This window comes from Pipistrellus kuhlii, unplaced genomic scaffold (assembly GCF_014108245.1).
Source record: "Pipistrellus kuhlii isolate mPipKuh1 unplaced genomic scaffold, mPipKuh1.p scaffold_m20_p_181, whole genome shotgun sequence".
Taxonomy (NCBI): Eukaryota; Metazoa; Chordata; class Mammalia; order Chiroptera; family Vespertilionidae; genus Pipistrellus; species Pipistrellus kuhlii.
In genome coordinates, this window is record NW_023425495.1 from 49,746 (window position 1) to 75,000 (window position 25,255).

At 66.3% G+C, this 25,255-nt stretch overlaps 2 protein-coding genes across 5 annotated transcripts in view; one reads left to right on the forward strand and one right to left on the reverse strand.

The window, feature by feature from the left end:
- Positions 1-421: 421 nt before the first annotated feature.
- On the forward strand, positions 422-8,289 carry STARD5 (StAR related lipid transfer domain containing 5). Its single transcript, XM_036443148.2, has 7 exons — positions 422-610; positions 1,061-1,110; positions 2,453-2,585; positions 3,179-3,296; positions 4,149-4,242; positions 7,326-7,457; positions 8,125-8,289. The coding sequence occupies exons 1-7, from the start codon at positions 512-514 to the stop codon at positions 8,174-8,176; spliced, it is 678 nt and encodes a 225-aa protein (XP_036299041.1). The 5' UTR covers positions 422-511; the 3' UTR covers positions 8,177-8,289.
- A 319-nt stretch (positions 8,290-8,608) lies between these two features.
- IL16 (interleukin 16) overlaps positions 8,609-25,255 on the reverse strand; it is a 22,070-nt gene continuing 5,423 nt past the window's right edge. Inside the window, exons 4-15 of one of the 4 annotated variants that reach the window (XM_045583429.1) lie at positions 23,182-23,299; positions 22,087-22,219; positions 18,998-19,085; positions 18,395-18,425; positions 18,184-18,352; positions 16,283-16,415; positions 14,264-15,116; positions 12,657-12,825; positions 11,506-11,607; positions 9,655-9,928; positions 9,406-9,542; positions 8,614-8,872 (exon numbers count right to left, since the gene is read on the reverse strand). In XM_045583429.1, coding sequence (XP_045439385.1) covers positions 8,681-8,872; positions 9,406-9,542; positions 9,655-9,928; positions 11,506-11,607; positions 12,657-12,825; positions 14,264-15,116; positions 16,283-16,415; positions 18,184-18,352; positions 18,395-18,425; positions 18,998-19,085; positions 22,087-22,219; positions 23,182-23,299 — 2,399 coding nt within the window. In that variant the 3' untranslated portion in view covers positions 8,614-8,680. Of the gene's footprint in view, positions 8,873-9,405; positions 9,543-9,654; positions 9,929-11,505; positions 11,608-12,656; positions 12,826-14,263; positions 15,117-16,282; positions 16,416-18,183; positions 18,426-18,997; positions 19,086-22,086; positions 22,220-23,181; positions 23,300-25,255 lie in introns of all 4 variants that reach the window. The other 3 variants (XM_045583428.1, XM_045583427.1, XM_045583430.1) reach the window with 3 other exon arrangements.

Consider the following 25,255-nt stretch of genomic DNA (forward strand, 5'->3'; position numbering starts at 1 on the left):
TGCACACCCCTTCCTGGGGATGTGCCCGCAACCAGGGTCCATGCCCTTGACCGGAATAGAACCCGGGACCTCTCAGTCCGCAGGCCGGCGCGCTAACCACTGAGCGACACCGGTTAGGGCCCAGATCTGATTTTTTTTTATTTTTTATTTTATTTTAATCGCTTCATTGTTTTTTGCTTTTATGGCTCCTGGCTCTCCGCCCGGGCCCTCGCAGGCCCCGCCCCCGGGGCCCCGCCCAGAGCCTGTGTGGGCGGGGCTAGGCTTTGCCGGCCCCGCCCTGGGGTGATGTGTCCTGCCGAGCCCGTCCTGCCAATCTCAGCGCGGGGCGGAGCCGGCCTGGGGGGGACCTGGACCAATCGGAGGGCAGGATCGGGGCCGGGGAGCGGGGCTCCGCAATCCGTGCGTCTGGTCGGGGCGTTCAGGCTTCCGCTGAGCGTTCCCTCCCCTGCAACCCGAAGCCTGGACGCCCCGAGCCCGCCACCTCCCAGCCCCCCGCCTCCCCCGGGGCGCGATGGACCCCGCGCTGGCGGCGCAGATGAGCGAGGCGGTGGCCGAGAAGATGTTCCGGTACCGGCGAGACGAGTCGGGCTGGAAGACTTGCCGGGAAGGCGTGAGTGCAGGCGGGCGGGAGGGAGGGAGGGTCCTGGGGTTTCCCCGCTGGTGCTGGGGTCCACTAGGGCCGCCGGCTCCTCCTCTCCCTGCTGCTTTGCGTGCTCCCAGCCCTGGCGCTGGATTGAGGAAAGGAGAGGAGGGGAGGGGGGAAGAGGGGTGAGTAGAGGACAGGGAGGGGCTCCCCTTAAACACAAACACTGGGTCCTTGTGCTTGCAAAGGAGGCATGTGCAGGCTCCCGGCTGAACCTGTCCTAGGTCACCAGACCGGGACTGGCTGGCTGCCCATCACAGGGTGAGCCCCGCCCCCTGCGTGCCCAGTTCCCAGGAGGGTGTCCTGGGCTCACCTGGCGCTTCCGAGGTTGATTGGACACCAGGGGCCTCCCCTGGGCGAACGCCCTGGCCTCCCCTCCCAGCCCTGAACCCCGCGCGGTTGTTTGCCTTTTGACAGAACGGAGTGACAGTCTCCTGGAGGCCGTCCACGGAGTTCCCGGGGAACCTGTAAGTGCTCAGGGCTGCCGCACCTCCCACCTCCCCGGGGGACTCGGGATTCCTTCCTGGCAGGTGCCAGTCGGCCCCGGCCGGTGTGGCTCAGTGGATAGAGCGCCGGCCTGCGGACCACCCACCGAAGGGTCTCGGGTTCCATTCCGGTCAAGGGAACAGGCCCCCCGGGGTTGCAGGCTCCATCCCCAGGGTGGGGCGTTGGCAGGAGGCAGCCGATCCGTGAATTCTCTCTCATCGTGGATGCTTTTTAAAATTTTTATTTATATATTTTTTTAATATACATATTTATTATTATTATTATTATTATTATTTTTTTTTTTACAGAGAGGAAGGGAGAAGGAGAGAGAGTTAGAAACATCGGTGAGAGAGAAACATCCATCAGCCGCCTCCTGCATGCATCCTACTGGGGATGTGCCTGCAACCAAGGCACATGCCCTTGACTGGGAATCGAACCCGGGACCCTTCAGTCCGCAGGCCGACGCTCTATCCACTGAGCCACACCGCTTAGGGCTATTTGTATACGTTTTGTTAATCCTCGGCCCAGGATACTTTTCCATTGATTTTTAGAAAGAGAGGGAAAGACAGAGAAACATCGATGTGAGAGAAACACATCCATGAATTGCCTCCTGCACATGCCCTGACCATGGCCTGGTCTGGGGAGGGGCCTGCAACCAAGGTACGTGCCCTTGATCAGAATCGAACCCGGGACCCTTTGGCCCACAGGATGATGCACTACCCATTGAACCACACCAGCCAGGGCTCATTATGGATACCTCCCTCTCTCTCTCCTTCTCCCTTCCTCTCTGAAATCAATAAAAATAGGTTAAAAACAAAACAAAACCACCCGCACCGGTGTGGCTCAGTGGATAGAGCGTCGGCCTGCGGACTGAAAGGTCCCGGGTTCGATTCCGGTCAAGGGCATGGACCTTGGTTGCGGGCACATCCCCGGTGGGGGGCGTGCAGGAGGCAGCTGGTCGATGTTTCTCATTGATGTTTCTAACTCTCTATCCCTCTCTCTTCCTCTCTGTAAAAAAAAATCAATAAAAATATATTTTAAAAATAAATAAATAAATAAATAAATAAATAAATAAATAAATAAAAAGACCTAGGGCATCTTTGGGAGCAAAAAAGTAATAGAAGACACTGTCTTATTTTCGGGGGAACAGGGTACCTCATTCCCAGGAGCTGCGTCCCTGTCTGCAGGCCCGTGGGCTGGGGCTGGCGGCTCAGCCGGCTTCCTTGCACGGCCGGCCGGCTGGATGGAGACGGGCCTTCCCGGGTCAGACAGACGGGCCGGTGGGGGCCGCCCCGGTCAGCCCCGTCCGTGTCTGTGCCGCAGGTACCGAGGCGAAGGCGTGGTGGACGCGGCCCCGCGGGACGTGTGGGCCTGTGTGAAGCCGTGTCCCGGGAGCCTGCGGGAGGCCTGGGACGAGAACGTGAGCAGCTTTGAGGTCATCGAGAGCATCAGCGACGTGAGTCTCCCCCGACGGGCCCCGCCCGGGAGTGCCCGCCCCGTGGATGCCCCAATGAAGGAACGATCTGCCTGGTTTTGGCGGGACAAACGCAGGTGACCAGGGCTCAGCAATAACGGCCTGTGCCCCGGCGCCGTGGTCGGCAAACCGCGGCTCCCGAGCCACAGGCGGCTCTTTGGCCCCTGGAGGGTGGCTCTTGCACAGCGTACCATGGCCTGGGCGAGTCTGTTTTGAAGAAGTGGCGTTAGGCTGATGGGTGTTTTCCTCTCTCATCGGTGTTCCTAGCTCTCTCTCTCTCCACTCCCTTCCTCTCCGTAAAAAAAAAAAAAAAAAAAAAATCCAGCCGAAACCGTTTGGCTCAGTGGATAGAGCGTCGGCCTGCGGACTGAAAGGTCCCGGGTTCGATTCCGGTCAAGGGCATGGACCTTGGTGGCGGGCACATCCCCGGTGGGGGGCGTGCAGGAGGCAGCTGGTCGATGATTCTCTCTCATCGGCGTTTCTAGCTCTCTGTCCCTCTCCCTTCCTCTCTGTAAACAATCGATAAAATATATATATTTTTTAAAATAAGTAACACCGCCGTGCCGGCCCCGCAGACGCTGTGCGTGACCCGGACCGCCACGCCCTCGGCCGTCATGAAGCTCATCTCCCCGCGGGACTTCGTGGACCTGGCGCTGGCCACGGTGCAGGAGGACGGGACCCTGGTCTCCTCCGGTGAGTGCCCGGCGGACAGGCCGGGCCGCGGCCGCCCCCGCTCCCACCACGCCCTCCGCGCGGGGGCGGGGCCGGCCTGCTCTGTCCAGTGCGGGCAGGCACCACCCACCACCCTCAGAGACAGCAGGGTCAAAGACCATCCTTTCATTATTTTATTTTTTTAAGCATTTTTTTTTTACTTTTATTCTTTTCTTTTTTATTTTCCATCTTTTTTCTTTTTCTTTTCTTTTTTTAAAATATATTTTATTGATTTTGTACAGAGAGGAAGGGAGAGGGATAGAGAGTTAGAAACGTCGATGAGAGAGAGTCATCGACCAGCTGCCTCTTGCACACCCCCTACTGGAGACGTGTCCGCAACCAAGGTCCATGCCCTTGACCGGAATCGAACCCGGGACCTTTCAGTCTGCAGGCCGACGCTCTACCCACTGAGCCACACCGGTTTCGGCTTATTTTATTTTTTAATGTATTTTACTGATTTTGTACAGAGAGGAAGGAGAGAGGCATAGAGAGTTAGAAACGTCGATGAGAGAGAGTCATCGATCAGCTGCCTCCTGCACGCCCCCCACTGCAGATGTGCCCGCAAACAAGGCACATGCCCTTGACCGGAATCGAACCCGGGACCCTTCAGTCCGCAGGCCGACGCTCTACCCACTGAGCCACACCGGCCCGGGCTGACGTGTTTCCTTGTGCTCCTTGCTGGGTTGGCGGGGAGAGCTGTGTGGGAAGGGCCAGGAGGTGGGGCCTCCGGGGGCCCCGAGTCGGGGTGCGCCCTGCAGGGCCGGGCAGGGGGCGGGGGGTGTGGAGAGGGGCGGGGGGAGTGCCCGGTGTCTCACCCTGCGCCCTGTCTTCCAGCTGCCAACCTGGAGCACCCGCTGTGCCCCCCCCGGCCGGGCTTCGTGAGGGGACTGAACCACCCCTGTGGCTGCTTCTGCGAACCCGTGCCAGGGTGAGGGCGGCTTCCGGCCGGGGGCAGGCGGGGGGGCAGGGGAGAGGGGCAGGGAGGGGGGAAAGGGAGAGGGACAGGGAGAGGGGCAGGGAGAGGGGACAGGGAGAGGGATAGGGAGAGGGGCAGGGAGGGGGGAAAGGGGAGAGGGAGAGGGACAGGGAGAGGGACAGGGAGAGGGGGCAGGGGAGAGGGACAGGGAGAGGGACAGGGAGAGGGAGGGGGGAAAGGGGCGAGGGAGAGGGAGAGGGACAGAGGAGAGGGAGAGGGAGAGGGACAGGGAGGGGGGACAGGGGAGAGGGGCAGGGAGGGGGGACAGGGGAGAGGGACAGGGAGGGGGGACAGGGAGAGGGACAGGGAAGGGGGACAGGGAGAGGGACAGGGAGGGGGGACAGGGAGAGGGAGAGGGACAGGGAGAGGGAGAGGGACAGGGAGAGGGACAGGGAGAGGGGACAGGGGAGAGGGCGAGAGGAGAGGGGACAGGGAGGGGGGACAGGGGAGAGGGAGAGGGAGGGGGGACAGGGAGAGGGACAGGCGGGGGGACAGGGGAGAGGGGCAGGGAGGGGGACAGGGAGGGGAGAGGGACAGAGGAGAGGGACAGGGAGAGGGAGAGGGAGGGGGGACAGGGACAGGGAGGGGGGACAGGGGAGAGGGGACAGGGGAGAAGGAGAGGGTCAGGGAGGGGGGACAGGGAGAGGGAGAGGGAGGGGGACAGGGAGAGGGACAGGGAGAGGGAGAGGGACAGGGGACAGAGAAGAGGGACAGGGAGGGGGGACAGGGGAGAGGTGCAGGGAGAGGGACAGGGAGGGGGAGAGGGAGAGAGGAGAGGGACAGGGAGAGGGATAAGGGAGAGGGAGAGGGAGAGGGAGGGGGGATAGGGGAGAGGGAGAGAGGAGAGGGGACAGGGGAGAGGGACAGGGACAGGGAGGGGGGACAGGCAGTAGGGGAGAGGGACAGGCAGGAGGGAGAGGGGAGAGGGACAGGGAGGAGGAACAGGCAGGAGGGACAGGGAGGAAGGGAGGAGGGACAGGCAGGGAAGGACCCGGCTCGATGGGATTCTGCTCACAGCGACCCAGCCCCGCCCAGTCCCCTCTGTGATGTGCACAGAGGCCGGGCCCGGAAGAGGCTGTGGGGTGTCATTCTCCGTGTGGAAGTGGGGACCCTCCCCCTGGCCTAGGCAGCGGGTCCCCCGGAGCCGGTGCCAGCTGAGGCCCGGGAGGGGAGGGTCAGGGAAGTGTGCGGGGTCCTTGCTGTGTCCTCTGAGCCCCGCCTCCCAGCCTGGGACCCCTGTCCCCCAGGCCGGCTCTGGGCGCACCCACTGGGTGTCGCCCAGCTCAGGCGGAGCGGTCCCTGCTCTCACAGGGGGTGGCCGGTTTGCACCAAGAGGTTCTGGGTAATAACCTGAGGTCACTGGGCCATCCCCGGCACCACCCAGGCTGACAGCCGGCGGGCGGGCGGGCGGGTCAGAGGCCCTGAGGGGGGCAGGGTTTGTCCGAGAGCCTTGGTGGTGTTAGGTAGAGGGGGGCGGAGGGGGTGAGGGGTCTGGGCATCGAGGAGCAGAGGCCAGGCGGTCAGAGAGCAGCCGGCACACTCAGCGGTCCGCACACTTTGTCCTCACATACTAACCGGCCTTAGAGGCATGGGTCTGTTTCTGGGCCCTCTGCTCTGTCCCATGGGTCTGCGATTCTGTGGTTAGGCCAGGGCCAAGGCTGTTCGGTGACCCTGGCCTTGTGGTCAGTTTGAGCTCAGGCGGCGAGATTCCTCCAGCTCTGTTCTTTCTCAAGATCTCGGTGGCTCTTCTGTGGTCCCTATACATTTTCAGAGTATTTGTTCCAATTCGGTGAAACATGCCCTCGGTTATCTTGATGGGAACTGCGTTGAATCTGTGGATTTGCTTTGGGTCGTGTGGGCCGTTTTAATGATGCTAATTCTCCCCATCCATGAACATGGTATGCACTCCCCATCCATGAACATGGTATGCACTTCCCCATCCATGAACATGGTATGTACTTCCCCATCCATGAACATGGTATGCACTTCCCCATTCATGAACGTGGTAAGCACTTTCCCATCCATGAATGTGGTATGCACTCCCCATCCATGAACATGGTATGCACTCCCCATTCATGTACATGGTATGCCCTTTCCCATCCATGAACATGGATTTGCTTTGGGTCGTGTGGGCCGTTTTAATGATGCTAATTCTCCCCATCCATGAACATGGTATGCACTTCCCCATCCATGAACATGGTATGCACTTCCCCATCCATGAACATGGTATGCACTTCCCATCCATGAACATGGTATACACTTTCCCATCCATGAACGTGGTATGCACTTTCCCATCCATGAACATGGTATGCACTTTCCCATCCATGAACATGGTATGCCCTTTCCCATCCATGAACATGGTATGCACTTCCATTTATTTCTATCTTCTTCAATATCTCACTTTCCCCGAGTCCAGGTCTGTACCTCTCTCTGGTTACGTTTATTAGCGGCTATTTTATTCTTTTTTGGTGCCGTTGTAGATGTGACTGTTTTCTTAGTTGGTTATGGGTGTGTAAAAAAAAAACACCAAAAGCCCACATGATACTCTTAACTATTTTTCAGGGCTTTAGCGTGTTTGTCCATGTAGATCACGCACGTCAAATGCACGGCCTGCGTGCCACGCATGTACAGGGCGTGGGCCGTGCGTTTGACATGCTTGATGTGGAGTATAACCATCCATGGTTACTGTGCTTGAAGGTAAAAATGGGAAATGGTTAGAAGGTTTTAAAAAAGTAACAAGTTACATGTTAAGCCACGTTTTCACGGAAAAACGACGGTATTTTTCTAAACCACCACCAAAAGCGGTGAACGGAGTGGCAGTCAATGCCGGACGCAAGGGGAGCCCGGGTCTGCGCCTGTGCCTGTCGGGTGGCCCGGAGTGGGAGAATGAGAGTGACCGTGGCTTTGACCTTCAGATGCCCTTGAAAGGGAGTCAGGAACCCGCAGGGCCCGCGGACAGGAGTGCGAGCCCCGGGTTCGGGGCAGGGGGTGAAGGACCGTCCGGCTGCCCTCACCCCGCGGCGCCCTGCCCCCAGGGAGCCGGGCCGGACCCGGCTGGTCACCTTCTTCCAGACGGACCTGGGCGGGCTGCTCCCGCAGCGCGTGGTGGACGGCTTCTTCCCCCGCAGCATGGCCGGCTTCTACGCCAACCTGCGCCGCGCCGTGAGGTCAGCGTGCCCCTGACCCTAACCCTAACCCTCACCCGCTCCGCCTGTCTGTCTGCGGCCCCCTGGCCCCCCTGCATGTCCCTGCAATGCCCCCCTAGCTAAGGTCACCTTACCCTACACCCCCGTGTCCCCCACGTGTCCCCAGGCCCCCGCCATGTGACTCTGTCTCCCCCCCTGCGTGCCCCACATACACCCCCTGCGTGCTCCTATGCCCATGTGTCCCCATCCCCAACCATGTGACCCCATCCCCCACGTAATCCCATCTCCCCACATGATCCCATCCCCCCACGTGACCCCATGTGTTCCCATCCCCCCACCACGTGATACCATCACCCCACGTGCTTCCTGTCCCCCCATGCCCCGTGTGTTTCCACCCCCACCACGTGACCCCATCCCCCACGTGACTCCACCCCACGTGACTCCACCCCCACGTGACTCCACCCCACATGACTCCACTCCCACGTGACCCCCACGTGTCCCCATCTCCCCCCCATGTGACTCTGTCTCCCCCCCTGCGTGCCCCAGTCACCCCCGTATGCCCCATGTGCCCCCTCCATCCCCCCATGCCCCGTACACCCCCACTGTGTGCCCCTCCTACAGCCCCTCGCGGGTGATGGACAGTATTTTCCAAACACAGCCCAGCACCCCGCCCCCCTCCACCCCACAGGCTGGAGCCGGCGCCGGCAGAGGGCACAGAGGACCCGGGGCCCATCCAGTGACAAGACGCACCGACCGGGTGGTCCTCTGGGGGGCGCCCGCCTGGAGCCCAGCACCGGTGGGGAGAGGCTCCTCGGGGTCCCCTGGCGCCCCGAGACCCGCCCTCCCAGCCCCTCCCCCCCACCACTGCGGGGGGCCGGAGGGTAGCCGCCTGGGGAGTGTGTACAGCAGGACACGGCTCAGTGGCAGGTGCAATGCACCCCACTTTATCCCAGCGCAGGAGCAATGCACCCCACTTTTTATTCCGTCGTTGGAGCAATGCACCCCACTTTTTATCCCATCGCTGGAGCAATACACCCCATTTTATCCCATCGCAGGTGCAATACACCCACCCCACTTGAGTCCAGTGTCCGGGGCTCTGTGCATCGTCTGTTTCTGGCCTTCTGGCGCCCCCTGCTGGGCCGTCCCTGCAGGTGCGAGTCCAGAAGTCCCATGGCCCAGAGTGACCCTGAGCATCGTCTCCGGCGCCTCGCGGCGGACGTGCGGCGGGCGGGCGGGCGGGCGGCCTACGGGGGCGCCGGGCTCGGGGTCCGCTGCGGCCGCGGGCTCCTCCTCCGCACGATCACGGGGACCGGGCCGTCGGGCAGCGCCTTGATGCGGCTCCAGGCCTCGAAGCGCGTGAGGCCCTGCGTGGTGGCGCCCGCCAGCTGCAGCACCTCGTCCCCCGGCCGCACGCTCTCCGGCCCCGAGGCCGCCCCGGGGGGGGGGGAGGGGCGGTGAGGGCTCCCGGGCGGGACAGGACCTCCTCCCACCGGACGGACAGAGGGACAGGGTCCGAGGCCGCCCCTGGGGGGGAGGGCGAGGCGTGGGCTCGGAATGGGGTGGGACAGGCACCACCCGCGGGACGGCCGGAGGGACAGCTGGAGTGGGAGGGACGGACAGAGGGACGGCCGGAGGGGGAGGGACGGACAGAGGGACGGCAGAGGGGGAGGGACGGCCGGAGGAGGAGGGACGGACAGAGGGACGGCTGGAGGGGGAGGGACGGATGGACAGACAGAGGGATGGAGGGACGGACAGAGGGACGGCCGGAGGGACGGCGGAGGGGGAGGGACGGCGGAGGGGGAGGGAGGGACGGATGGACGGACGGAGGGACGGACAGAGGGATGGAGGGACAGCCGGAGGGACGGCGGAGGGGGAGGGTCGGCAGAGGGGAGGGAGGGACGGATGGACGGACGGAGGGACGGACAGAGGGATGGAGGGACGGCCGGAGGGACAGGGTCCCAGACGCACCTGAGAACACCCGGTTGACGGTGAGGGGCCGGTCCCCCTGCAGCGAGCCCCGCCCGCCCTCCAGGCTGAAGCCCAGCCCCGCCGGCGTCTTCTCCAGCGTCAGCGTCAGCGTCTCCATGGCGACCGCGTCCTCCGTTGCTGGGGAGACGGTTGTTAGGGACGCCCGCCCGGGGCCCGCGCGCCCTTCGCGGGCCTGTGACCCGCGGGACAGCGGTTGCCAGGCGGCCCCCCGCGCCCAGCGGGGACTCACCGGGGTCCGAGGGGGCGTCCCCGGCCGCGGGGACCGCGGGGGCCGCGGCGGCCGGGGCGGCCGGGGCGGGGGCCTCCACCGAGGGGCGCGCGCCGGCCGCCGGCCGCCGGGTGACCACCACCGCCTGGCGGGGCTCCCGGGCCTGGCGCAGGATGGCCAGCGCCTGGCTGTGCGTGGCGCCTCTGAGGGACTTGCCGTTGATGGACAGCACCTCGTCGCCCTTCCGGATGGTGCCCTCCTGGGCGGCCAGGCCGCTGGGGAACACCCTGTGGACCTGGGGAGGGGGAGCCGGGGGTCAGGGCGCGGAGGCCCCCAGGCCCGCATCCCCCCACTCAGCAGCCGGTCCCCCCTCTCCCCGCCCGTCTCAGCCTCTGGTCCCAGCTGCTCTGGCTCAGGCCGGGCCTGGTCCACGTCACCCCCGCAGGTCCCCGTCCTGGCTGCCCGGCGCCCCGGCCCCCAGGTCACAGGTCACAGGTCACAGGTCACAGGCCCCTGCCCGGCGCAGGGCGCACAGCCAGGTCCCTGGGACTCAGCGGCTCCTGGGCTGTAACCCCTTCGGGAAGGCGGGTCCCGCTGAGGCCAAGCCAGTCACAGGCGGGATGGGAACTGCTCCTGGGAAGGGCAGCTGCCCTGAGCCCCTCCCCGCCTGGCCTCCCGCCTCCCCTCCCCGCACGGGCCCCTCCCCTGCCCCCTGCCCTCCAGTCCCCGCCCCCCGGCCCTAACCTGCCCTGGCCCCTGCCCTCCAGTCCCTGCCCCCCGGCCCTAACCCTCACCTGCCCCCTGCCCTCCAGTCCCCGCCCCCTGCCCCCTGCCCTCCAGTCCCCGCCCCCCGGCCCTAACCCTCACCTGCCCCCTGCCCTCCAGTCCGCGCCCCCCGGCCCTAACCCTCCCCTGGCCCCTGCCCTCCAGTCCGCGCCCCCCGGCCCTAACCCTCCCCTGCCCCCTGCCCTCCAGTCCCCGGCCCTAACCCTCCCCTGGCCCCTGCCCTCCAGTCCCCGCCCCCCGGCCCTAACCCTCCCCTGCCCCCTGCCCTCCAGTCCGCGCCCCCCGGCCCTAACCCTCCCCTGCCCCCTGCCCTCCAGTCCCCGGCCCTAACCCTCCCCTGCCCCCCTGCCCTCCAGTCCGCGCCCCCCGGCCCTAACCCTCCCCTGCCCCCTGCCCTCCAGTCCCCGGCCCTAACCCTCCCCTGCCCCCTGCCCTCCAGTCCCCGCCCCCCGGCCCTAACCCTCCCCTGCCCCCTGCCCTCCAGTCCGCGCCCCCCGGCCCTAACCCTCCCCTGCCCCCTGCCCTCCAGTCCCCGGCCCTAACCCTCCCCTGCCCCCTGCCCTCCAGTCCCCGCCCCCCCGGCCCTAACCCTCACTTGACCCCTGCCCTCCAGGTCCCCTGCCCCCTGCCCCTCACCGTGACCCCTGCCCCAGGCCCCGCCCCCTCACCGTGACCTCCCTGCCCTCCAGGCCCCGCCCACTCACCATGACCCCCGCCCCCGGCCCCGCCCCCTCACCGTGACCTCCCTGCCCTCCAGGCCCCGCCCCCTCACCGTGACCCCTGCCCCCAGGCCCGCCCCCTCACCGTGACCCCTGCCCCCAGGCCCCGCCCCCTCACCATGACCCCTGCCCCAGGCCCCGCCCCCTCACCGTGACCTCCCTGCCCTCCAGGCCCCGCCCCCTCACCATGACCCCTGCCCCCAGGCCCGCCCCCTCACCGTGACCCCTGCCCCCAGGCCCCGCCCTCTCCGTGACCTCCAGGCCCCGCCCCCTCACCGTGACCCCTGCCCCCAGGCCCCGCCCCCTCACAGTGACCTCCAGGCCCCGCCCCCTCACCGTGACCCCTGCCCAGGCCCCGCCCCCTCACCGTGACCTCCCTGCTCTCCAGGTCCGCGCCCCCCGCCAGGCTGAAGCCCAGGCCGGCGCCCTCCTCCTTGTGCAGGACGGTGACGTGGATGCTCTCCAGCTGCTGCGGGGAAGCGGGGGGCTGGGCCAGAGGGTTCCGGGGACCCCCTCCCCCTCCCCCGCTCCCCCCCGCTCCCCCGCTCCACGTGGGCGCAGCAGTAGCCCCGCGGGGTCCAGCCGCCTCCCCGCCCCCCGCACCTGCGCCCCCGCCCACGGCACCCCCATGGGGCCTGCCCTGCTCCCGGTCCGGGGTCCCAGGCGGGTGACTTATAGGTCGGGCGTGGGGGGCCCTGGGGACCCGGAGCCTCCGCGCACCAGCGCCCACTTCCCGTGGGAAAAGGAGAAGCGAGACGCCAGGGGTTCCGGCTCCGTGGCCTCAATGTCTGCGGAGGCCGCCCTGCGGGCCAGGTCCCCGCACCTGCAGGCCACGCGGCTCCCCGGCCGCCAGGTGGCGCGCCAGAGCCCCAGACAGGACGCCAGCAGCCCGTGGGAAGCGGGACTTTCAGGGGATGGGAGGCCCCTGGGGTGCAGGCGAGGAGGCCCCGTGGGAGCTCAAGACGCGCAGGGGTGGGGGGTGGGGTGGCCCCGGGACAGGAAGGGGCCCCGCCGAGCGGAGCGGGCTCTGCGGCCTGAGCCTCGCCTCTGCTCAGGGAGCAAGCGGGAGAGCTTTGCATGAGCTGCCCCCGGGTCCCAGCACCGGCCCCAGCCTCTCAGGGGACCCCCAGGTGCAGGGGCCCCGGGTTCCTGACCTGGGCTACAGCTCTCACCCCGGGGTGCACCCCCCGCCCCCCACCGCCTACCCCCCACCCGGGCCTGCCTCTGTGGCCACCGGCGACCAGAAAGCGCGTGGGAAGCGGGACTTTCAGGGGCTGGGAGGCCCCTGGGGTGCAGGGGAGGAGGCCCCGTGGGAGCTCAAGACGTGCAGGGGTGGGGAGAGGGGCCCTGGGACAGGAAGGGGCCCCGCCGAGCGGAGCGGGCTCTGCAGCCGGAGCCTCGCCTCTGCTCAGGGATCAAGCGGGAGAGCTCTGCATGAGCTGCACCCCCAGCCCGGCCCCCCCAGCCCCCCTCCAGTTCCCCCCCAGGCTGCGTCCCCAATGGGACGGGGGCGCCCACCTGCAGCGCGGCGGCGTCCAGCTCCTGCACCTCCTCCAGCAGCTCCCGCAGCTCCTCCGCGCTCAGCAGCGCCAGCACCGCCTGGCCGGCCGCGGGGCTGCAGGCCGTGGCCTCCGGGGGCTCCCCGAGCTCCCCCAGGCCCTCCGAGTACCCCCTCAGCTCCGAGAGGCTGCGGGGGGGGACAGGGGGGTCAGGGGCTCCCCCAGGCCCTCCGAGTACCCCCTCAGCTCCGAGAGGCTGCGGGGGGGGGGACAGGGGGTCAGGGGCTCCCCCAGGCCCTCCGAGTACCCCCTCAACTCCGAGAGGCTGCGGGGGGGGGGGACAGGGGGGTCAGGGGCTCCCCCAGGCCAGACCGGGCGCTGAGCCTGGGCGGGTCCTGTTGCCATGGCAACAAGCCTGCTCTTTTGAGGGGGCCCTCAGACACCTCCCTGGTGGCCAGGTGGGGGTTCAGGGACAGCGGGCCACTCGTGGGCCAACGGGGCTCAGCACAGTCACTACAGGGGTGCCCCAGCCGGCCATCGGGGGCTCACTCAGCACAGGGGTGCCCCAGCCGGCCATCGGGGGCTCACTCAGTACAGGGGTGCCCCAGCCGGCCATCGGGGGGCTCACTCAGTACAGGGGTGCCCCAGCCGGCCATCGGGGGGCTCACTCAGTACAGGGGTGCCCCCAGCCGGCCATTGGGGGTTCAGCTCACTCCCTACAGGGGCGTCCCTGCCAGGCTGGGGGGGGCTTGGTCCCACCCCCCCCCCCCCGCCAGGCCTGCACACAGCGCTGTCTGTGACGGGGGGGAGGGGAGAATGAAGGAAGTTGGGGAGCGCAGAGTCCCCGCCAAGGAGGGCGGAGTGAGTGGGGCCGCCCAGCTCTGGGGTCAGCGTGGCCACTGGCTCATGTGACCCGGGAGGAGCCTGCGTGAGGCCGGTGAGGGCGGGCAGGGGTCATGACCTCCCGTCCAGGGGAGGAGCCCCTGTGCAGGGACAGCAGGAACCCCAGGGGCACCCCTGGCCGCCCGGGCATCCTGGGCAGGTGAGGGACGTGTGTGTCCCTGAGGGGGGCATCTGAGCTGCCTCCAGCCCTCCCGGCCTGCCCTGGGGCAACACTTCCTCAGCAGGGAGGCTGTGCTGCCCCTCCCCCCAAGCACACACGCACATGCATGCACACGCATGTGCACGCACATACAGCACTCACAAGCACACATGTGTGCTCACACAGGCACACATATGCATACAAAGTGCTAACACAGCACATACATGCAAGCACGTGCACACACCCATGCATGTGTTCATGTATGTGCATACATTTGCATGCATGTATATACACAGTGTGTGCACACACTGCATTCATGTGCACACACATGCACATATGCGTGCAAAGTGCTCATACGAGCATACATATACATGTATACGTGCATGCACACCCGTGTGTGTATACATGTGCGTGGACACACATGCATGTCTATTTATGAACACACAAATGTGCATGCACATGCATATGTGATGCACACAAAGCACTGGTGTGTGCACATGTGTGCACACACATGCAGTTGTGCACACACATACAGCCGTGCACAAGGACAGGAGGGGGGGGAGCAGAGTGGGGGGCGCCCTTACTTGAGAGAGAACCCGGAGTCCGTGCTGCCGGCGGCGGGGTCCGGGTCCGGGCCTGGGGAGGCCTCTGCAGGCGCGCGGCCGCGGGGGCTGCCGGGGGCGGAGGCCGGGCGGCCCAGCAGGGAGCGCAGGACGGCGCAGGACACGCGGCCGCTGAGCGCACGGAGCCGGCAGGTCCCGTCCCCCGTGTCCGCGTCCAGGGAGCGCGCGCGGCTCAGCGGGAGGCTGCGGGCCCGCCGCCCGGGGGGCTGGAGCTCCGGGGGGGCCGGGGTCCCCCCTGCACCCCCGTCCCCGGGGGCCCGCTGCTCCGAGGCGGGGGGCGCCCCTGGGCCACCGAGGCCGGGCCCCCTGCCTCCCTGTCCCACGGGGGGCTCGGGGGCCTCGACCTGGGGCCGGGGGGGCTGCAGGCAGGGTCTCGGGGCGGCCTGGGGGGGCGGCGGGGAGCACCCCAAGGTCTCAAAGGAGCTGATTCTGTGGCGGATGGAGCTGAGGGACCTGGAGGCGGCTGCGGGGGGTTCCCCGGAGGCTGCGGCGGGGGGTTCCCCGGGGTCCGGGCCCTGGGCCCGCAGCCTCCGCAGGCTCTGGCGGAACCAGGCGGGTTTGGGGGCGACGGGGGGCCCCTTCTTCACGGCGCCGCTGCCCATTGGGGGAGCCCTGGGGCCAATGTCCAGGGGCCCGGGGGCGCCGTCCGCGGGGCCTGGGGACCCGGCCTGGGGGGGGCCGTGGCCGTGACCTTGGCCGGGGCCGGGGCCTTCGCTCATGCCGGGGCTGAAGAGGCTCCGGATACAGCCGGAGATCCGCACCCAGGGGTCCTCCGCGCCCGCGGGGGGCCGTGCGGGGGGCGGCGGGGTCCCTGCGGACAGAAATGGGGGGGTGTTTGGGGGCGCCTGCCCAGGGGCCCCCGGAGGCCTGGCTTCTGGGGGGGTCAGGGAGGCGGAGGAGGGGCAGGAGGGGGACCCCATGGGCAGATTGGGGGATCCCGTGAGCCGAAAGGGGGACCCCATGGGCGGGGGCAGGAGGGGGCTCGGTGGGCAGATTGAGGGACCCCGTGGGCAGGAGGGGGACCCCGTGGGCAGGAGGCCTCTCCACTCAGGGGGACCCCCTGGTCCTGCCCCGCAGGCCACACCCCCATCTTCCTGGCTCTCGGGCACCAGGTCTGCACGCGTCCCCAGGAACTCACTCCCTGACCTGCCTCTCCCCTGCCCCCCTGCCCCCCTGCCCTGGCTGGGTCCCGTTAGCCACGTGCTCACCACCTTCCTCCCCTGGAACCCACATCACCCAGCAGACACCCCCCAATCACCCAGCAGACACCCCGACCACCCAGCAGACACCCCAATCACCCAGCAGACACCCCCCAATCACCCAGCAGACACCCCAATCACCCACACAGACCCCGATCACCCAGCAGACACCCCGATCACCCACACAGACCCCGATCACCCAGCAGACACCCCGATCACCCAGCAGACACCCCAATCACCCAGCAGACACCCCGATCACCCATACAGACACCCTGATCACCCAACAGACACCCCGATCACCCAGCAGACACCCCAATCACCCAGCAGACACCCCAATCACCCATACAGACCCCGATCACCCAACAGACACCCCAATCACCCAGCAGACACCCCGATCACCCATACAGACACCCCGATCACCCAGCAGACACCCCGATCACCCATACAGACCCCGATCACCCAGCAGACACCTCGATCACCCAGCAGACACCCCGATCACCCACACAAACACCCCAATCACCCATACAGACACCCCGATCACCCAGCAGACACCCCAGGTCACCCACCCAGACAGGAGGCCCCCACCCTGATGGTACCCAGGTGCCCGCTGCCTCCACCCCATGGCTCCTGCCTCCCCGCCCGCCCGCCCGCCCGCCCGCCTCCCCCATCGCCACCTGCAGGTGGTGGGTCCCGGGTCCCACCGGGTCCCCGCTCTGTGGCCTCTGCAGGCCCCCCTGCTGGGGGCGCCCCGTCCTACCTGGGCCGCCGCCTCGGCTCCCCGGCCCGGCCACCTCGGGGCCCGCCGGCTGCAGGCCGCCCTGGGGTCCGGGGCAGCGGGCGAGGGCAGGGGGCACTCCGGCCGCCGGGACTTCCTGCGGCGGAGGCAGCAGCGGTGGCAGCAGCCGGCTTGCTTCCTGTGGCGTAAACAGGAAGCGGACGGTGTCAGAACGGTGGCCTCCGGGTGCGAGAAGCGAGAGCTGAGGGGCAGGAGGCGAGCGAGGGGCGGCCCGGCGGGAAGTCCCAGCGCCCGGTGGGTGAGCCGGGTACCAGGTGCTGTGGGCACCCGGCCTCACGCCTCACCCCTGCGGGCATCCTGAGCCCGGCCTCTGGTTGTATCGGGGTGTTTTATGCTATTTTTTTTATAGAAAACAAAGTAGTATTTTTAAAAAAATATATTTTATTGATTGTTTACAGAGAGGAAGGGAGAGGGAGAGAGAAACATCGATGAGAGAGACACATCGGTCAGCTGCCTCCTGCACGCTCCCCCACTGGGGATGTGCCCGCAGCCAGGGCACATGCCCTTGACCGGAATCGAACCCGGGACCCTTCAGTCCACAGGCCGACGCTCTATCCACTGAGCCACACCACCCAGGGCCAAAAGTGGTCTTTACACACTCATCCTTGTGGCAGAAATAGCAGGATCTAAAGAAATGTATGGGGCCCTGACTGATGTGGCTCAGTGGATAGAGCGTCGGCCTGCGGACCGAAGGGTCCCGGGTTCGATTCCGGTCAAGGGCATGGACCTTGGTTGTGGGCACATCCCCAGTGGGGGGCGTGCAGGAGGCAGCTGGACGATGATTCTCTCTCATTGACGTTTCTAGCTCTCTATCCCTCTCTCTTCCTTCCTCTCTGTAAAAAATATCAATCAAATATATTTAAAAGATAATAAATAAATAAATAGAAATAAAGAAAGAAACGTATGGGGAACGTGCTTGCACGACGGGGTCAGACCCACACTTCCCGGTCATTCCTGACGTGACCGCAGTACGGAGGCCGGCCGGGCAGGAATAAATGCCCGCATGTTCATCGCGTGCACCGCGCGGACATGGTTCGCCACACCATAAGGTTTGACGTGTGAATGCTCAGTCACCCCGTCTGCACCTGCTCCTGTGCCCGCCGGCCCTCTCCCCTGGGTGACCTTGGGTGAGCTCAGGTGCGCTCAGGTGGGTTCGGATGCGCTCGGTGAGCTCGGGTGCGCTCGGGTGGGTTCGGGTGTGCTCGGGTGGGCTCGGGTGAGGTCGGGTGGGGTCGGGTGGGCTCGGGTGGGTTCGGGTGGGCTCGGGTGAGCTCGGGTGAGCTCGGGTGCGCTCGGGTGGGTTCGGGTGGGTTCGGGTGGGCTCGGGTGAGCTCGGGTGTGCTCTGGTGGGTTCGGGTGTGCTCGGGTAAGCTCGGGTGCGCTCGGGTGGGTTCGGGTGGGCTCGGGTGAGCTCGGGTGTGCTCTGGTGGGTTCGGTGTGCTCGGGTGAGCTCGGGTGCGCTCGGGTGGGTTCGGATACACTCGGGTGGGCTCGGGTGAGCTCGGGTGGGTTCGGGTGAGCTCGGGTGGGCTCGGGTGCGCTCAGGTGGGCTCGGGTGGGTTTGGGTGAGCTCGGGTGGGCTCGGGTGAGCTCGGGAGGGTTCGGGTGAGCTCGGGTGGGCTCGGGTGAGGTCGGGTGGGGTCGGGTGAGCTCGGGTGGACTCGGGTGGGTTCGGGTGGGCTCGGGTGGGCTGGGGCGGGTTCGGGTGGGCTCGGATGAGCTCGGGTGCACCCAGCTCTGCAGAGGCTGCTGCGCCCTCCCCCCCACACCCCCCTCCCCGGGCTCCCCGCTCGCCCTTCAGCCCTCACCTCCCGCTGCCGTTTCCCAAGCCCCTCAAGCCCGGGGCTCCCTGGGCTCCCCCAAACCAACAGGCCAGTCTGGCTCACCGGGGCGGGGGCCGCGGGGTCGGCCCTGCAGCTCCTCCGGGGCGGGGGCGGGGGCCTGGCGGCCGCGGGCCTCCTCACCAGCACCGTCCGGGCCGGCGGGCTCTCCCCCGGGGACCCGCACGCGCAGCCGCCGTCGCTGCTGGAGCGCACCATGGCCTGCGGGCGGCGCTGCGGGGGCGCCGAGCCCCGCCCGGCCCGCTCGGCCGGCCGCCCGTGCCAGCTGCCCTCCGGCCGCACGGCGCCTGCGGGGGGGGGGGGCGAGCTGAACCCAACCTGGGACCACACCCTGTACCCCCACAGCCAGCACCCTGTACCCCGCAGCCTGCACCCTGTACCCCGCAGCCTGCACCCTGTACCCCACAGCCAGCACCCCACCCCCCTGAACACATGATCATCCGGCCACTCCGTGTCTGACCTATAGAATAAAAGGCTCATATGCAAATGGTCCCCTTGACCAGGAGTCCGACCAGCAGGCAGGCCGGCCAACCGCCCATGTCCCCTCCCCCAGGCTGGCCAGACCCCACCCATGCACGAATGCATGCATCAGGCCTCTAACACACACACACACACAGACTCACATACATATACACACACATGCACAGACATACACACACACATGCATACATACAGACACGCACACTCACACACAGACACACATGCACAGACATATGTGCACACACACACACAGACATGCACTCTCACACACACACGCACAGGCACACGCACACGCACACGCACACGGAGGGCCGGGCAGGCCCGCGGTCAGGGATCCTCACCGCCCCCCCCCCCCCGCCCGCTCCGTGGACACCCTCACCTTCCGGGCTCCAGGGGGGCCGCTCCCGCCCGGCCCAGAGGCCGTCGGTGGCCTGGGCCACGGCCGCCTTGAGCTGCTGCTCCGAGACCTGGGGAAGCGCCACTCACTGAGCCGCACGGGCCACGGCAGCGGGCGCCGGCTCCCGGCCAGTCCTGGCCCCCCACTCCCCGCCCCACCCCACCCCGTACCTCCGCCACAGCCAATCAGGAGCGAGTATGCAAATTAAACCGGCAAACATGGCGGGTTAATTTGCATGTGCAGGTTGGAGTGGCCGGGACGAGCAGGACACCTGCTGAGGGGGAGGGAGGGCAGTGGAGGGAGCTGCAGGAGTGGTGCTCTGGCCGGCAGCGAGGACTTGCAGACTGCCGGGCGGCTGGGAGTGACGCCAGGGGAAGGCAGGCCCATTCCTGCATGAATATCATGCCTCGGGCCTCTAGTCCTGTATCATAAAAGCCTACTATGCTAAGTGTCCGGTCATCTGGCTGGCTGTTCAACCAATCAACGTGTGATATGCTAATGACATGCTAAGGCCACTCAACTGCTCGCTATGATGTGCACTGACCACCAGGGGGCAGACGCTCCGACCAGTAGGTTAGTTTGCTGCTGGGGTCCGGATGATTGGGACTGGATGAGAAGGGCTAGACACGCCTGGATCCCTCCCTTGGTCCCTCCCTGGCTGGCCAAACTCCAGCCTCCCTCCCCCGCCCTGATTGTGCACCAGTGGGATCTCTCGGCCTGGCCTGCACCCTCTCCCAATCTGGGACCCCTCGGGGGGTGTCGGAGAGCCGGTTTTGGCTCCGTCCCACAGGCCAGGCCGAGGGGCTCCACTGGTGCATGAATTCATGCACTGGGCCTCTAGTTTTTGATAAAAACTCTCAGCAAAATGCGAACAGAGGGGACACACCCCAACATAAGAAAGGACACGTATGTCAAACGTACAGCCAACGTCTTACTCAATGCGCAAAAACCAGAAGCATTTCCCCTAAGAACGGGAACAGGACAGGATGTCCGCTTTCACCACTCTTGTTCAACATGGTACTCGGTGTCCTAGCCACGGTGACGAGACAAGGAAGAACAAACAAACTTATCCAAATTGGAAAGGAGAAAGTAAAACTGTCATTATTCGCCGATGACATGACACTGTAGGCAGAGAACTCTAAAGACTCCACCAAAACACTCCTAGGATTGATCAATTAATTCAGTAAAGTAGCAGGCTAGAAAATATAAACGTACGGAGGTCAGTTGCATTTCTATCCACCAATAATAAACTATCAGAAAGGGAAATTAAGAAAACAATTCCATTTACAATCACACACACACACACACACACACACACACACACCACACATACTCTGGAATAAATTGAGCTGAGGATGCAAAAGACCTGTGCTCAGAAAATTATAAAACCCTGAAGAAAGAAGCCAAAGAAGATACAACCAAGTGGAAGAATATACCATGTTCATGGATGGGAAGTGTATACCATGTTCATGGATGGGAAGTGTATACCATGTTCATGGACGGGAAGTGTATACCATGTTCATGGACGCGAAGAATTACCATCATTAAAATGTCCATACGACCCAAAGCAATCTATACGTTCAGCATAATTCCTATCAAGATACCAATGGCACACTTCACAGAACTAGAACAAATACTCCAAAAATTTACATGGAACCACAAAAGACACTGAAGAGCTACAGCGATCTTGAGAAAGAAGAACAAAGTTGGAGGGATCACGCTGCTTGATATCAGACAATTCTACAAGGGTATAGCAATCAAAACAGCCTGGTACTGGCATAAAAAAGACATACAGATCAATGGGACAGAATAAACCCACACCTTTAGATTATGACATGTCATCTCTATATTGTGATGCGTGTTCACCGCCCCCTGGTGGTCACGTCATAGCGACTGATTAACCAGTCAACTGTCTGCCCCCTGGTGGTCAGTGGACATCATAGCGACTGATTAACCAGCCAACTGTCTGCCCCCTGGTGGTCAGTGGACATCATAGCGACTGATTAACCAGTCAACTGTCTGCCCCCTGGTGGTCCGTGCACATCATAGCAAGTGGTTCAGGGACCTGAGCATATCATTAGCATATTACTCTTTGACTGGTTGAATGGCCGACTGGTTGACCAGTCACTTAGCTCATTAGGCTTTTATGATATAGGACAGCTGAGTTCTGGAAGCAGCCCACATGCCCATCCTGGCCTGGGGGTGGGGCCAGAGGGCTCTCTCTCACCCCCTATCGGGGCCCGGTCAGTGTTTCCTTCCCCAGGGCCTGTCCTCCAGCTGCAGGAGCCACCCCTGCACCGCCCGTCCTGGCTGCCTTCTGCCCCAGAGCCACCAGCCCTGGTGTCTGGAGTTGAAATCAATCCTATTTAATAAAGAGGGAGTATGCTAAGTGACCCTCACGCCATCACAAAGATGGTGGTCCCCACACCCAATAAAGAGGGGATATGCTAAGTGACCCTCACGCCATCACAAAGACAGTGGCGCCCATGGCCAATAAGGAGGGGATTTGCTAATTGACCCTCACGCCATCACAAGGTTGCAGTGCCCACAGCCAATAAGAGAGGGGATATGCTAATTGACCCTCACGCCCTCACAAAGGCGGCGGTGCCCACGGCCAATAAGGAGGGGATATGCTAATTGACCCTCACGCCCTCACAAAGGCGGCGGTGCCCACGGCCAATAAGGAGGGGATATGCTAATTGACCCTCACGCCCTCACAAAGGCGGCGGTGCCCACGGCCAATAAGGAGGGGATATGCTAATTGACGCTCACGCCCTCAGAGACGGCGGCGCCCACGGCCAATCGGAGGGGATTTGCTAATTGACCCTCACGCCATCACAAAGGTTGCAGTGCCCACAGCCAATAAGAGAGGGGATATGCTAATTGACCCTCACGCCCTCACAAAGGCGGCGGTGCCCACGGCCAATCGGAGGGGATTTGCTAACTGGCTGCCGTGCCTCAGAGACGGCGGCGCCGTGGGCGTGCTCCCGCCCGGAGCGCCGAGGCGGCCCCGGGAGCCCCCCCGCCCCCCCCCGGTGTCGGCGCGGCCGGGCGGCCGGCGAGCCGGGTACCTGCGGGTCCGGGTGCCGGCTGACCAGGATGGGCACGGGCCCCGGCTCGCAGCGGCTCAGGGCGGCGTGCGCGGCGCCCAGCGTCATGCAGGCCACGGGGGCGGCGTTGATCTCCACAATCTCGTCACCGCACCTGCGGGGGGCCCCGGCGAGGGGCGGGCAGCACGGAGTGAACCCCAAAACGGAAAGGACGGAGCCTCATGGCCCGCGGAGCCAGTCCTGGGGGGACGTCCGAGCAGCCGCGGCCGCCGACGCGAGGGAATAGACTGCATGCAGCCCGCGGCCGTGCAGCCTCAGCGACAGCCAGGGGCCAGAGACGGAATCCTCGCCCGCAGGGGGCGCCCGCAGCCCGGAACGAGAGCGGGCGCGGGCCAGGCGAGGCCCGCCGGTGCAGGATCGGGGCCCGGAGGGATGCACGGGGCCTCTGGTTGATGAAATAAAATCGTTAAAAAGTTACGCCACCCTGGCCGGCTTGGCTTGGTGCATGGAGCGTAGCCTCTGGACTGAAGGGTCCTGGGTTTGATTCCACCGCCCCCTCCTCCCCCTACCCCCCCTCCTCCCTCACTCTCTCTCCCCCTCCTCCTCCTCCTCCTCCTCCCCTCCTCCTCTGTCTCTCTCCTTTTCCTCCTCTTTACCCTCCTCCTCCCTCTCCTCTCCCTCCTCCTCCTCCTCCATATCCTCCTCATCTTCCTCCTCCTCCATGTCCTCCTCCATGTCCTCCTCCTCCTCCTCCCCCTCCTCCATGTCCTCCTCCTCCTCCTCCTCAATCTCCATCTCCTCCTCCTCCATCTCCTTCCCCTCCCCCTCCTCCCCCCCTCCCCCTCCTCCTCCCTCACTCTCTCTCTCTCCCCCTCCTCCCCCTCCCCCTCCCCCTCCTCCCCCTCCTCCTCCCTCACTCGCCCCCTCCTCCCCCTCCACTCTCTCTCCCCCTCCTCCTCCCCCTCCCTCCTCCTCCTCCCCCCTCCTCCTCTCTTCCCCTCCTCCTTCTCCCCCTCCTCCTCTTTCTCCTCTGGGTCCTCCCGAGCACCTCCTGCGCCCCTGCGTCCCCGCCCCCCAGCCCGGGGGACCCCTCGGCCGCCCCAAGCCCGGACCTACCGCAGGCGGCCGTCCAGGTGCGCCACGGAGCCGGGGGACAGCGTGTGCACGAAGACGCCGGACAGGCGCTGCAGGCCGGGCACGCTGCACAGCCCGACGCCCAGGCCCACGCCCGCCTCTGCGGGCACGGGGGCTGTGAGGCTCTCCGGGCGGGCGGGAGCCCTCAGGGCCCCACCCTGCTCCGGGGCCCTCCCCTGGGCGCCTCCCCCCTGGGCGCCTCCCCCCTGGGCGCCTCCCCCCTGGGCGCCTCCCTCCCCTGGACGCCTCCCCCCTGGGCGCCTCCCTCCCCTGTGGGCTCCTCCCCCCTGGGCGCCTCCCCCCTGGGTGCCTCCCTCCCCTGGACGCCTCCCCCCTGGGCGCCTCCCTCCCCTGTGGGCTCCTCCCCCCCTGGGCGCCTCCCCCCTGGGCACCTCCCCCCTGGGCGCGTACCCCCTGGGCACCTCCCCCCTGGGCTCCTCCCTCCCCTGGGTACCTCCCCCCTGGGCTCCTCCCTCCCCTGGACGCCTCCCCCCTGGGCGCCTCCCTCCCCTGTGGGCCCCCCCCCCCCTGGGCGCCTCCCCCTGGGCGCCTCCTCCCCTGGAACGCCTCCCCCTGGGCGCCTCCCTCCCCTGTGGGCTCCTCCCCCCCTGGGCGCCTCCCCCTGGGCACCTCCCCCCTGGCGCGTACCCCCTGGGCACCTCCCCCTGGGCTCCTCCCTCCCCTGGGTACCTCCCCCTGGGCTCCTCCTCCCCTGGGCTCCTCCCTCCCTGTGGGCTCCTCCCTCCCCTGGGCGCCTCCCCCCTGGGCTCCTCCCCCCCTGGGCTCCTCCCTCCCCTGTGGGCTCCTCCCTCCCCTGGGCGCCTCCCTCCCCTGGGCTCCTCCCCCCTGGGCTCCTCCCCCCTGGGCTCCTCCCCCTGCTCCTCCCTCCCTGGCTCCTCCTCCCCCTGGGCTCCTCCCTCCCCTGGGCTCCTCCCTCCCCTGTGGGCTCCTCCTCCCTGGCTCCTCCCTCCCCTGTGGGCTCCTCCTCCCCTGTGGGCTCTCCCTCCCCTGGGCTCCTCCCTCCCCTGTGGGCTCCTCCCCCCCCTGGGCTCCCCCTCCCCTGTGGGCTCCTCCCTCCCCTGGGCTCCTCCCTCCCCTGTGGGCTCCTCCCTCCCTGTGGGCTCCTCCTCCCTGTGGGCTCCTCCCTCCCCTGGGCTCCTCCCCCCCCTGGGCTCTTCCCTCCCCTGGGCTCCTCCCTCCCCTGTGGGCTCCTCCCTCCCCTGTGGGCTCCTCCCTCCCCTGGGCTCCTCCCTCCCCTGGGCTCCTCCCTCCCCTGGGCTCCTCCCTCCCCTGTGGGCTCCTCCCTCCCCTGTGGGCTCTCCTCCCCTGGGCTCCTCCCTCCCCTGGGCTCCTCCCCCCCCTGGGCTCCTCCCTCCCCTGTGGGCTCCTCCCTCCCCTGGGCTCCTCCCTCCCCTGTGGGCTCCTCCCCCCCCTGTGGGCTCCTACCTCCCCTGGGCTCCTCCCTCTCCCTGGCTCCTCCCCTCCCCAGGGCTCCTCCCTCCCCTGTGGGCTCCTCCCTCCCCTGGGCTCCTCCCTCCCCTGGGCTCCTCCCTCCCCCGTGGGCTCCTCCCTCCCCTGTGGGCTCCTCCCTCCCCTGTGGGCTCCTCCCTCCCCTGTGGGCTCCTCCCGCCCCTGTGGCTCCTCCTCCCCTGGGCTCCTCCCCCCCTGGCTCTTCCCTCCCTGGGCTCCTCCCTCCCCTGTGGGCTCCTCCCTCCCCGTGGCTCCTCCCTCCCCTGGGCTCCTCCTCCCCTGGGCTCCTCCCTCCCCTGGGCTCCTCCCTCCCCTGTGGGCTCCTCCCCTCCCATGTGGCTCCTCCCTCCCCTGGCTCCTCCCTCTCCCCTGGGCTCCCTCCTCACCTGGGCTCCTCCCTCCCCTGGGCTCCTCCCTCCCGGGCTCCTCCCCCCCCGTGGGCTCCTCCCTCCCCTGGGGCTCCTCCCTCCCCTGGCTTCCTCCCTCCCCTGGGCTCCTCCCTCCCCTGGGGGCTCCTCCCTCCCCTGGCTCCTCCCTCCCCTGGCGCTCTCCCCCCCTGTGGGCTCCTCCCTCCCCTGGGCTCCTC

Bases quoted from the DNA above. Each gene is read 5' to 3' on its own strand.
- STARD5 (XM_036443148.2), top strand. From the start codon at position 512: ATGGACCCCGCGCTGGCGGCGCAGATGAGCGAGGCGGTGGCCGAGAAG. The intron at 1,111-2,452 runs GTAAGTGCTCAG...TCTGTGCCGCAG, and splicing joins ACGGAGTTCCCGGGGAACCT to GTACCGAGGCGAAGGCGTGG. The intron at 3,297-4,148 runs GTGAGTGCCCGG...CCTGTCTTCCAG, and splicing joins CGGGACCCTGGTCTCCTCCG to CTGCCAACCTGGAGCACCCG.